General features: G+C 39.2%; 1 protein-coding gene across 9 annotated transcripts in view; it reads left to right on the plus strand.

The window, feature by feature from the left end:
* The window catches only part of LOC105490353 (TGF-beta activated kinase 1 (MAP3K7) binding protein 3), a 67,630-nt gene extending 55,031 nt beyond the window's left edge, over window positions 1-12,599 (plus strand). For 5 of the 9 annotated variants that reach the window (XM_071088823.1, XM_011755864.2, XM_011755865.3 and 2 more), the window contains 2 exons: window positions 2-103; window positions 8,443-9,684. In XM_071088823.1, the coding sequence (XP_070944924.1) occupies window positions 2-103; window positions 8,443-8,591 (251 nt within the window). In that variant the 3' untranslated portion in view covers window positions 8,592-9,684. Of the gene's footprint in view, window position 1; window positions 104-8,442 lie in introns of all 9 variants that reach the window. The other 4 variants (XM_011755862.2, XM_011755868.2, XM_011755869.2 and 1 more) reach the window with 3 other exon arrangements.
* The last annotated feature ends 793 nt before the right edge of the window (window positions 12,600-13,392 follow it).

Consider the following 13,392-nt stretch of genomic DNA (forward strand, 5'->3'; position numbering starts at 1 on the left):
GACTCCTCAGACCCCTGCACAATTGAGAGAAAAGCCCGAAGAATTAGCGTGACCTCCAAAGTACAGGCAGACATCCATGACACCCATGCAGCAGCTGCAGATGGTTTGTACTTGTGTGTCCAGAGTTTGTGCAGAATGTCCAAAGACACATGTTAATCTGTGTAGAATTATAAGTAAAACCATACCTTTATTTTCTGCTTTAAAAAATTACCAAGTTTCTAAGGCTGTGCTGTCCAATAGAAATATAATGTAAGCCACATATATAATTTAAAATTTTCTAGTAGCAAAGATGAAATTTTAACATTTTATATAATTCAGTATATACAAACTATTATTTCAATATGAAATCAATATAAAATTATCAGGGAGATGTTTTACATCCTTTTTATACTAAATCTTTGAAATCTGGTGTATATTTTACACTTATAGCAACACTGAGTTTTTAGAGCATGTCTATTAAAAACCAACAACAGTAAGATACAAATTTTTTTTAAGTGTTAGGTTTTTGGGCATATTGTTCTTTTAAAAGGTAAAGACAAAAGAGGTCCTTTTCTGAAAATGGCATAGTAGGCCAGGTGTGGTGGCTCACGCCTGTAATCCCAGCACTTCGGGAGGCCGAGAAGGGTGGATCACGAGGTCAGGAGATCAAGACCATCAAGACAGTGAAACCCCGTCTCTACTAAAAATACAAAAATTTAGCCGAGCGTGGTGGCGGGCGCCTGTAGTCCCAGCTACCTGGGAGACTGAGGCAGGAGACTGGCGTGAACCCGGGAGGCTGAGCTTGCAGTGAGCCGAGATAGCGCCACTGCACTCCAGCCTGGGCGACAGAGCGAGACTCTGTCTCAAAAAAACAAAAAAAAAAACAAGGAAATGGCATAGTAAACATTTTTCCTCCAACCGAAGGCTTTATTCCTCCATATGAGACAAAAAAGAAAACTGTATTAAATCTACATGTTTTAGAGTCATGAGCCAAACAAAAGACACAAGGTGGGTGATATTGGCAGTTAAAAAGCAATAGTTGAAGCAAGAGAAACAAGCCCATCTCCTATTTATAGTCATAGAAAGTGACTGAAGAACCCAGTAATTTTCTGTTACATCGTAAGGCTAAGATCACCTTCCTGTTTGAGGCTGAGCATTATCATACCTTGGGGTAAGGTTCAGGGTCTAAAATTCAGTTCTCTTTACCTCTTGGGGAATGTTATGACATTTGTCATATAAGGCAAATTGATAAACTAGAAGTCAGCTTGTTAATTTCCAGTGGAAGATATGCCTAGCCCAAAATAGTAACTGACAAAGCTTCCCTAGATCTGTTTCTTTTGTTACCTATTTAAAAAGGTGTTGCTTACCTTAGATCTTAATCTCATTTCCAGTTCATAGTGACCATTTCCAGTTACCCCAGATTCCAGGGTGAATTCCATCTGGAGATCTTTTTTTTTTTTTTTTTTTTTTTTTTTTTTTTTTTTTTTTTAATTTATTATTATTATACTTTAAGTTGTAGGGTACATGTGCATAACGTGCAGGTTTGTTACATATGTATACTTGTGCCTTGTTGGTGTGCTGCACCCATCAACTCGTCATTTACATCAGGTATAACTCCCAATGCAATCCCTCCCCCCTCCCCCCTCCCCCCTCCCCCCTCCCCCCTCCCCATGATAGGCCCCGGTGTGTGATGTTCCCCTTCCTGAGTCCGAGTGATCTCATTGTTCAATTCCCACCTATGAGTGAGAACATGCGGTGTTTGGTTTTCTGTTCTTGTGATAGTTTGCTAAGAATGATGGTTTCCAGCTGCATCCATGTCCCTACAAAGGACACAAACTCATCCTTTTTGATGGCTGCATAGTATTCCATGGTGTATATGTGCCACATTTTCTTAATACAGTCTGTCACTGATGGACATTTGGGTTGATTCCAAGTCTTTGCTATTGTGAATAGTGCCGCAATAAACATACGTGTGCATGTGTCTTTATAGCAGCATAATTTATAATCCTTTGGGTATATACCCAGTAATGGGATGGCTGGGTCATATGGTACATCTAGTTCTAGATCCTTGAGGAATCGCCATACTGTTTTCCATAATGGTTGAACTAGTTTACAATCCCACCAACAGTGTAAAAGTGTTCCTATTTCTCCACATCCTCTCCAGCACCTGTTGTTTCCTGACTTTTTAATGATCGCCATTCTAACTGGTGTGAGATGGTATCTCATTGTGGTTTTGATTTGCATTTCTCTGATGGCCAGTGATGATGAGCATTTTTTCATGTGTCTGTTGGCTGTATGAATGTCTTCTTTTGAGAAATGTCTGTTCATATCCTTTGCCCACTTTTTGATGGGGTTGTTTTTTTCTTGTAAATTTGTTTGAGTTCTTTGTAGGTTCTGGATATTAGCCCTTTGTCAGGTGAGTAGATTGCAAAAATTTTCTCCCATTCTGTAGGTTACCTGTTCACTCTGATGGTAGTTTCTTTTGCTGTGCAGAAGCTCTTTAGTTTAATGAGATCCCATTTGTCAATTTTGGCTTTTGCTGCCGTTGCTTTTGGTGTTTTAGACATGAAGTCTTTGCCCATGCCTATGTCCTGAATGGTACTACCTAGGTTTTCCTCTAGGATTTTTATGGTATTAGGTCTAACATTTAAGTCTCTAATCCATCTTGAATTAATTTTCGTATAAGGAGTAAGGAAAGGATCCAGTTTCAGCTTTCTACTTACGGCTAGCCAATTTTCCCAGCACCATTTATTAAATAGGGAATCCTTTCCCCATTTCTTGTTTCTCTCAGGTTTGTCAAAGATCAGATGGCTGTAGATGTGTGGTATTATTTCTGAGGACTCTGTTCTGTTCCATTGGTCTATATCTCTGTTTTGGTACCAGTACCATGCTGTTTTGGTTACTGGAGCCTTGTAGTATAGTTTGAAGTCAGGTAGCGTGATGCCTCCAGCTTTGTTCTTTTGACTTAGGATTGTCTTGGAGATGCGGGCTCTTTTTTGGTTCCATATGAACTTTAAAGCAGTTTTTTCCAATTCTGTGAAGAAACTCGTTGGTAGCTTGATGGGGATGGCATTGAATCTATAAATAACCTTGGGCAGTATGGCCATTTTCACGATATTGATTCTTCCTATCCATGAGCATGGTATGTTCTTCCATTTGTTTGTGTCCTCTTTGATTTCACTGAGCAGTGGTTTGTAGTTCTCCTTGAAGAGGTCCTTTACATCCCTTGTAAGTTGGATTCCTAGGTATTTTATTCTCTTTGAAGCAATTGTGAATGGAAGTTCATTCCTGATTTGGCTCTCTGTTTGTCTGTTACTGGTGTATAAGAATGCTTGTGATTTTTGCACATTAATTTTGTATCCTGAGACTTTGCTGAAATTGCTTATCAGCTTAAGGAGATTTTGGGCTGAGACAATGGGGTTTTCTAAATATACAATCATGTCATCTGCAAACAGGGACAATTTGACTTCTTCTTTTCCTAACTGAATACCCTTGATTTCTTTCTCTTGCCTAATTGCCCTAGCCAGAACTTCCAACACTATGTTGAATAGGAGTGGTGAGAGAGGGCATCCCTGTCTTGTGCCAGTTTTCAAAGGGAATTTTTCCAGTTTTTGCCCATTCAGTATGATATTGGCTGTGGGTTTGTCATAGATAGCTCTTATTATTTTGAGGTACGTTCCATCAATACCGAATTTATTGAGCGTTTTTAGCATGAAGGGCTGTTGAATTTTGTCAAAAGCCTTTTCTGCATCTATTGAGATAATCATGTGGTTCTTGTCTTTGGTTCTGTTTATATGCTGGATTATGTTTATTGATTTGCGAATGTTGAACCAGCCTTGCATCCCAGGGATGAAGCCCACTTGATCATGGTGGATAAGCTTTTTGATGTGTTGCTGAACCCGGTTTGCCAGTATTTTATTGAGGATTTTTGCATCGATGTTCATCAGGGATATTGGTCTAAAATTCTCTTTTTTTGTTGTGTCTCTGCCAGGCTTTGGTATCAGAATGATGTTGGCCTCATAAAATGAGTTAGGGAGGATTCCCTCTTTTTCTATTGATTGGAATAGTTTCAGAAGGAATGGTACCAACTCCTCCTTGTAACTCTGGTAGAATTCAGCTGTGAATCCATCTGGTCCTGGACTTTTTTTGGTTGGTAGGCTATTAATTATTGCCTCAATTTCAGAGCCTACTATTGGTCTATTCAGGGATTCAACTTCTTCCTGGTTTAGTCTTGGAAGAGTGTAAGTGTCCAGGAAATTATCCATTTCTTCTAGATTTTCCAGTTTATTTGCGTAGAGGTGTTTATAGTATTCTCTGATGGTAGTTTGTATTTCTGTGGGGTCGGTGGTGATATCCCCTTTATCATTTTTAATTGCGTAGATTTGATTCTTCTCTCTTTTCTTCTTTATTAGTCTGGCTAGTGGTCTGTCAATTTTGTTGATCTTTTCAAAAAACCAACTCCTAGATTCATTGATTTTTTGGAGAGTTTTTTGTGTCTCTATCTCCTTCAGTTCTGCTCTGATCTTAGTTATTTCTTGCCTTCTGCTAGCTTTCGAATGTGTTTGCTCTTGCTTCTCTAACTCTTTTAATTGTGATGTTAGAGTGTCAATTTTAGATCTTTCCTGCTTTCTCTTGTGGGCATTTAGTGCTATAAATTTCCCTCTACACACTGCTTTAAATGTGTCCCAGAGATTCTGGTATGTTGTATCTTTGTTCTCATTGGTTTCAAAGAACATCTTTATTTCTGCCTTCATTTCGTTATGTACCCAGTAGTCATTCAGGAGCAGGTTGTTCAGTTTCCATGTAGTTGAGCGGTTTTGATTGAGTTTCTTAGTCCTGAGTTCTAGTTTGATTGCACTGTGGTCTGAGAGACAGTTTGTTATAATTTCTGTTCTTGTACATTTGCTGAGGAGTGCTTTACTTCCAATTACGTGGTCAATTTTGGAGTAAGTACGATGTGGTGCTGAGAAGAATGTATATTCTGTTGATTTGGGGTGGAGAGTTCTGTAGATGTCTATTAGGTCTGCTTGCTGCAGAGATGAGTTCAATTCCTGGATATCCTTGTTAACTTTCTGTCTCGTTGATCTGTCTAATGTTGACAGTGGAGTGTTGAAGTCTCCCATTATTATTGTATGGGAGTCTAAGTCTCTTTGTAAGTCTCTAAGGACTTGCTTGATGAATCTGGGTGCTCCTGTATTGGGTGCATATATATTTAGGATAGTTAGCTCTTCCTGTTGAATTGATCCCTTTACCATTATGTAATGGCCTTCTTTGTCTCTTTTGATCTTTGATGGTTTAAAGTCTGTTTTATCAGAGACTAGTATTGCAACCCCCGCTTTTTTTTGTTCTCCATTTGCTTGGTAAATCTTCCTCCATCCCTTTATTTTGAGCCTATGTATGTCTCTGCGTGTGAGATGGGTCTCCTGAATACAGCAGACTGATGGGTCTTGACTCTTTATCCAGTTTGCCAGTCTGTGTCTTTTAATTGGAGCATTTAGTCCATTTACATTTAAGGTTAAGATTGTTATGTGTGAACTTGAGCCTGCCATTATGATATTAACTGGTTATTTTGCTCGTTAGTTGATGCAGTTTCTTCCTAGCCTCGATGGTCTTTACATTTTGGCATGTTTTTGCAATGGCTGGTACCGGTTGTTCCTTTCCATGTTTAGTGCTTCCTTCAGGATCTCTTGTAAGGCAGGCCTAGTGGTGACAAAATCTCTAAGCATTTGCTTATCTGTAAAGGATTTTATTTCTCCTTCACTTATGAAACTTAGTTTGGCTGGATATGAAATTCTGGGTTGAAAATTCTTTTCTTTAAGAATGTTGAATATTGGCCCCCACTCTCTTCTGGCTTGGAGAGTTTCTGCCGAGAGATCTGCTGTTAGTCTGATGGGCTTCCCTTTGTGGGTAACCCGACCTTTCTCTCTGGCTGCCCTTAAGATTTTTTCCTTCATTTCAACTTTGGTGAATCTGGCAATTATGTGTCTTGGAGTTGCTCTTCTCGAGGAGTATCTTTGTGGCGTTCTCTGTATTTCCTGGATTTGAATGTTGGCCTGCCCTACTAGGTTGGGGAAGTTCTCCTGGATGATATCCTGAAGAGTGTTTTCCAACTTGGTTCCATTTTCCCCCTCACTTTCAGGCACCCCAATCAGACGTAGATTTGGTCTTTTTACATAATCCCATACTTCTTGCAGGCTTTGTTCATTTCTTTTTCTTCTTTTTTCTTTTGGTTTCTCTTCTCGCTTCATTTCATTCATTTGATCCTCAATCGCTGATACTCTTTCTTCCAGTTGATCGAGTCGGTTACTGAAGCTTGTGCATTTGTCACGTATTTCTCGTGTCATGGTTTTCATCTCTTTCATTTCGTTTAGGACCTTCTCTGCATTAATTACTCTAGCCATCAATTCTTCCACTTTTTTTTCAAGATTTTTAGTTTCTTTGCGCTGGGTATGTAATTCCTCCTTTAGCTCTGAGAAATTTGATGGACTGAAGCCTTCTCTCATCTCGTCAAAGTCATTCTCCGTCCAGCTTTGATCCGTTGCTGGCGATGAGCTGCGCTCCTTTGCCGGGGGAGATGCGCTCTTATTTTTTGAATTTCCAGCTTTTCTGCCCTGCTTTTTCCCCATCTTTGTGGTTTTATCTGCCTCTGGTCTTTGATGATGGTGATGTACTGATGGGGTTTTGGTGTAGGTGTCCTTCCTGTTTGATAGTTTTCCTTCTAACAGTCAGGACCCTCAGCTGTAGGTCTGTTGGAGATTGCTTGAGGTCCACTCCAGACCCTGTTTGCCTGGGTATCAGCAGCAGAGGCTGCAGAAGATAGAATATTTCTGAACAGCGAGTGTACCTGTCTGATTCTTGCTTTGGAAGCTTCCTCTCAGGGGTGTACTCCACCCTGTGAGGTGTGGGGTATCAGACTGCCCCTAGTGGGGGATGTCTCCCAGTTAGGCTGCTCAGGGGTCAGGGACCCACTTGAGCAGGGAGTCTGTCCCTTCTCAGATCTCAACCTCCGTGTTGGGAGATCCACTGCTCTCTTCAAAACTGTCTACAGAGACAGGCAGGTTTCCTTGAGCTGCTGTGAGCTCCACCCAGTTCGAGCTTCCCAGCGGCTATGTTTACCTACTTAAGCCTCGGCAATGGCGGGCGCCCCTCCCCCAGCCTCGCTGCTGCCTTGCCGATAGATCACAGACTGCTGCGCTAGCAATGAGGGAGGCTCCGTGGGTGTGGGACCCTCCCGGCCAGGTGTGGGATATGATCTCCTGGTGTGCCTGTTTGCTTAAAGCGCAGTATTGGGGTGGGAGTTACCCGATTTTCCAGGTGTTGTGTGTCTCAGTTCCCCTGGCTAGGAAAAGGGATTCCCTTCCCCCTTGCGCTTCCCAGGTGAGGCAATGCCTCGCCCTGCTTCAGCTCTCGCTGGTCGGGCTGCAGCAGCTGACCAGCACCGATCGTCCGGCACTCCCCAGTGAGATGAACCCAGTACCTCAGTTGAAAATGCAGAAATCACCGGTCTTCTGTGTCGCTCGCGCTGGGAGTTGGAGACTGGAGCTGTTCCTATTCGGCCATCTTGCTCCGCCCCCCCCCCATCTGGAGATCTTTAGTCTCCTATTCATTGACCTCAGTCTCAATAGGGACCTAAAAGACAGAAATTACAGGTTAACTCTAGATGCAAAGAGCTTTTTTGAGCACAAAGCCAGAGGGACTAAGGACCTAAGAGGAATGTAAATTTGGATTTCTTTATCAAATCCTGGGGACCAACATAAGGTTGCCAGGTATGGGCATTTTTAAAAACTGATATATGAAGGATTTTTAATGCCAAAAATGTAGGAAAGAATATGAGAATAAAAGTCTTTTATACTGAATGAATTTAGCTTTATGAAAAATGAACTGTAGAATCTTTCTCTTTTCACTGTTCTGGGGAAAACTTTGGTATGAACTGCCACTGCTATTTATGAACCATTAATATAAAATACATGCATATTGTAGAACTTAAGTTGTCATGGAAGAAGGCACACATTTAGTCAGATGTTTAATATAGTATGGATAGTATTATACTATAGAGAGGAAAAGTCAAGGTGGGCTGAACGTCAGGGAAAACTTACAGAGGCGACAGAATTTAACATGCTATAAAACATTTCTCTCTCTTTTTTTTTTCATTTGGCTAGAATAAAGCATAACTCTCCACTATTTACAGGTAATGACCTAGGAAGGCAGTCTATTCTGGACATATATCCATCTTCTTATAGCCAAAAAAAAAAAAAAAAAAAGTAATTAGAACAAAGTAAAAGATCAACTTTCTGTTCAACTATGCATTTCCAGTAGATATGTTTACTAATTGGCTTACATATTAAAGTAGGCAATTAACTCCCTTGATTTTTGTGGTATTTTTCTTTTCAGTTTGGAATTATACTTGGAAAAAGGTTAATCTATTTACCTTCCCCCGCCCCCCTTAATCCTAACCTCCCTCAGAGCATCGAACTGGCTCCACACAAAGTCCTCGGACACAACCTCGAGATGAAGACTACGAAGGGGCTCCATGGAATTGTGATAGCTGCACCTTTCTTAACCACCCAGCACTAAATCGCTGTGAGCAGTGCGAGATGCCACGGTACACTTGAATTCAGAAAGTCTGCGCCAGGTTGAAAGTGAAACTTTGAGCACCACCAGAAGAAAAGGAAACCTCGGGACTCTATTCATCCACCCAGCCTTTTCATTTTCGATTGCACAGCGGGGAGGAGGAATGGCTTTGTGGTCGTTGTGCTCACGAAAGGAAAAATGGGGAGGTCTTTTTTTCTCCTTTCTTAACTCACTACAGTGTGAGAGATAGGAAGGGATACTTGAAACTGGGAAAGGATTCACTCTGTGAAAGAATGTACACACAGAAGTCAAGAGCTCTTCTGTGGTGGAATCCCAATTGTTAAAGTTACTGCTGAGTGGCCCTTATTTTTCAAACTAGAACTTTGAATCATAGTATAAAATGTTACAGTTTATGCAAACTGTGAATTCCCAGAGCAGACTTACCTGGTCGCTGCTCTCTGGAAAACCAAGGCTCCCCGTGCTTCTTCCGGTTGCTTCCTACTAAAGAGGACAACAGGAAAAAGCACCTAGAATATTTTTTTGGGGGGGCGGGGGGCAAATTAATTAAGGGTATTTGTAATTGCTGCTTTTTTCAGGGGTTATTTCCAACACACATACATGCACACAAACAAAATGTTTTAAAATGTGATTTGTAGCAGTCAGGAACTAGGCATATCATGCCTTTGTTTAAAAGTACAATCAGAGGTGGTAAGATGCCTTTGGCTTGTACAGTGATTCATCAAGCTCTATCAACACTGGTAACTAAGACCTACTTATGCCACATAAGAGATGCATTTTTTAAGTTACTGCATGTTTTTATTAAGGCCACCGGTTTTCAAAATAACAAGTCCTTACAAAGTATGATTTTATAAATGATATTCTCGTAACACTGCGCTTTGCCAGTAGCACAGAGAATGTATGCCAAATGCAAGTCCATTCCAAAATCCATTTGGAAATCTTGAACTCAGCTGTGGTTCTTACACTTTGGCAGTCCATAGGGCCTTTTTTTTTTTCCTCCTTCCAATTTTGTGATAAATTCATGATGTTTACAGCACAGATAAAACTTTGTGCCATAATCCTAATTTAGCTGAAAAGAAATCAATATTAACTGTTGGATAAAAACTTACTTGCACATGTTAATAAACCAATGTGAGGGGAATTACAGTTGGCCAATGACAAAGTTGCACACTGCATTATTTGGGAAACGAGAGGGATTGTCAAAAATTATTAAGAGAAAGGTGAATATAGAGGACTTTGAAACAGAACTTTTAAAATTTAACATAACTGTATCTAGAGGTCAATTGAGTTTCTACAGGCAGTTCAGGTCATTTTAAAGCACTCCTTATTTATGAAATAGAACTTCAGGGTGTGGATAAGTGAAGAGATATAAAATCATGTGACTCACTAAGGCGCATCACTGGAAACTTAATAGCACGTTTCATTAAGGTCTCTGCCATTGCTGGAGTTCCTTCTTAGCTCAGAATTGGAGTTTTGGAATCTTCCCCTCATTTTGGTGAGTATAAACAGCAATAAAGTTAGTAGGTTCTCCCATCCTAAAAGATTTTACCTGAGGATATCATCTTAGGAATATCCATAGACTCTCCCATCAGGTATCTCCCTGAACCCCCATACACAGACACACACCCCCCTTCTAATTTAGCAGTAATCTCTGGCAGACCTGGAAAAGCAAGCTGCTCTTAATAGCATAATGAAACCAAAGGCGTAATAACTCATCATAGTTTTCCATCAGAATCATCATTTCACACTCTGCCTACAGCTTTGAAAACATTTTTTCATATGTGAAAAATTCCCCCAAAATATATCCACTTGTCTCCCAAAGGAAGCGTGGTAATTACACTGATAAAACATCTCTCATACAACAACTGTGGCAAAACTGTAAAAATAACGGTGAGAAAGCAGATGGGCTCAAAAGCATGGTCCCCAAAACAATGTTCTTTAAAGGTTTTTGTAACACTGGTCTCTGTCTCCAATAACAGTCTAGCCGTCCTACTGTTCTGTAATATGCCTTTGCCTTTGTATGGTTTCATATCTCTTTAGTGATGGTCAACCCCACTTGTTTTTAAGTTACAATTTAGGGGAAAATATATATATATACTGCTTGGTGTCCTAGCTAAAAGGTTTACCAGTATTCATAGTGATATGCTGAAGTGGAGGCAATTAACTTGGCAGTTGTCAGTTGAGAATGAAAGTAGCATGTCTGAAAACAGTCTGATGCTTTATAAAACCACGTAGATGACTTTAAAACTATTGCATGAAAATACATCAAGGTTAATTAGCTGTTATACAGTAGATGCATGGTTTCAATTCTTTGGTGATGTATCTAGTCAATCATTGTTTTCACCTGCCAGGAAAAGAGAGCAAACAGTCTATTGGATAGGTGTAAAGGGTGGGGTATGCAGTATCAGATTGATTTTAAGGAAGTTTTGTACATGTTAATTTTTAATTGTGCATAAGTTTCATATGCCAACATAGGCTGTATTCAGTTTTAAAACAGGCAAAATGACTTGACACTGATAAATCTGATATATTTAACTGTGTTCCGTATGTATACTTTTTGCCTATGACCAGTTTGAACAAGAATTCACCGAACTTTCAAGGTGCCTTTTCAAAAGGATCTTGTAATCAGTTGGTATGTACAGACAATTGGCATGAAAGTGGTAGGATATAAATTGGATGATGCCTGGCTGCTGAGGTGCCTGTGCTCTCTGGATCAGCTGGTGCACTTCTTGTTTCCTGTAAGAGGTTTGCTTCTTTAAAATGACTAGTTTGATGTATCTGGTAACATATAGACCTGACTATACATTTTACATTATTTCACTATTTTGTAAACTGGGATTTTAGAAAGCACGTTTGCCATTTTGTTAAAGTACATTGCCCCTTAAATTTTGGAGTAGTTTTTAAAAGTTTAAAATGGTAATAGAGGAGCCAGAAACTTTCTAAGCATTGTAAAATGTTTTGAATTGATATTGACTTTGTTTGGAAGAGAGTAGAGGCAGGGGGTTTTAAAGAAACAAAGAAATGCATTGTAAAAATGTAGTTTTAGAGCAGATTAATAATGATGGTGGGGAAAGTGTTGCTAATTTGTTTATTTCCCTGGAAGAAATGGGAAGTGTGATAAGCAGTTTAATTTTTAAGGAGCTGGTCTCAATTTTAGTACTTTTTAATTATGCAAATAAATCAATGTTTCCTTAAATTTTGTCATTGCTTTGTCACAGTTGTCTAGGGTTCATATCCAACCTTCTGTGGCAATTCAATTTTATATAGTCTTTTAAGAGGTAATTGTAATGTATTTCTGACAGTATAAACAAAAAGAATATAAGGCATAGACGAATTGTCCTTTAAAAATATCAATGATGTATCCTGGAATGTGAAGATGTCTCTTTAGAGTTAAAAATCGAATTATTTTAATATTGTACCATTGTTAGACCTTGAATGAGTCCATGTTACCGTGTGTGTCTGTATATCTGTAGAGAAAGAAAAATGACAACTGAAATGTTACTTTTTAAAATCGGAATAAATTGGGCACTGCCTGTGTTGCGCCACTACTGTATCTTTTCGAAAGAATTAACAGTATTTGCCTATTGTAAAAGTTAATTCTGATGACGCTTTCACATTCACCAGATTTCTTTTCCTGTATTATTTGCATCCCCAAATATTTAATACAAGTAGATTCTGCATGGCTTGGGCATTCAGAGATTAATAGAATGATGACTCAATTTTAATTCTAAAGCCATGAAAAGTTACTTTAAGACTGAACAATTCTGAATTATTTATGATACCAAATGTCCATGTTTCTTTCCCTACTGTAAAAGAATTGATCAGTTTCTTCATTAAAGCAGCAAAAACTTATTAAATCTTGTAAATACCATGTCTCTTTTAGATTTCTGTGTATGCTGTGAATGAAATCATTTTGAGATGAAATTGTACAAAGGCATTTTAAAAGGCTCTGCATGCATCGTACCTCCAAACAGTACATATTCGGAAAGTCAAAGATTCCTGCAAAATAAATAAACTAAAAGCAAACACTACATTCTGCATCTTTTCTGTGTAGTTAGAAATTTACAGTATCAAATTAGTTCTAGTGTCAGCACTCATATGTCTGGACTGAAATATGCTGTCTCACAAACCTAATCATCACATTTGTCTTCCTTTATTAGAACATGTAATGTTAGATTTGGGGTATTAAGTGCACATTACTCCAATTGGAAAAATTGGTAAAATTATACATAAGCAGGTTTTATATAAAAGTTGGAATATGTTAGGAACTTCTTTTCATTCCACTTTAGAATGTTATTTACAAAAGAATACGTAGTTTTCTTTTTTAAAAAATCTTTGTCATTTCAGAGGCAAATAACGTTCTGATAATTTGTTAGGGTCTGTAGTAAACCTTTACAACTTTTACACAGAAATTACCACAAATGAATTATAGTAGGTAACACTTTCAGTGATTAAGCACATTTAAATTCAAAATCATTTCCAGGCTGGGCACAATGGCTTATGCTTGTAATCCCAACACTTTGGGAGGTCGAGGTGGGAGGAAGGCTTAAACCCAGAGTTCAAGACCAGTCTGGGCAACATAGTGAAACTCTTGTCCATTCAAAAAATATGCAAATTAGCTGGTCATGGTGGCATAGGCCTGTAGTCCCAGCTACTCGGGAGGCTGAGGTGGGAGGATCGCTTGAGCCCAGGAGGTCAAGGTTACAGTAAGCCCTGGTTGTGCCACTGCACTTCAGCCTGGGCAACAGAGCGAAACTGTCTCAAAAAGGCATTTCTACTACACTGTTTTAATACATGAAAAATTGCAAACATACGCAAGTAGAG

This window comes from Macaca nemestrina, chromosome X (genome assembly GCF_043159975.1).
Source record: "Macaca nemestrina isolate mMacNem1 chromosome X, mMacNem.hap1, whole genome shotgun sequence".
Lineage (NCBI taxonomy): Eukaryota > Metazoa > Chordata > Mammalia > Primates > Cercopithecidae > Macaca > Macaca nemestrina.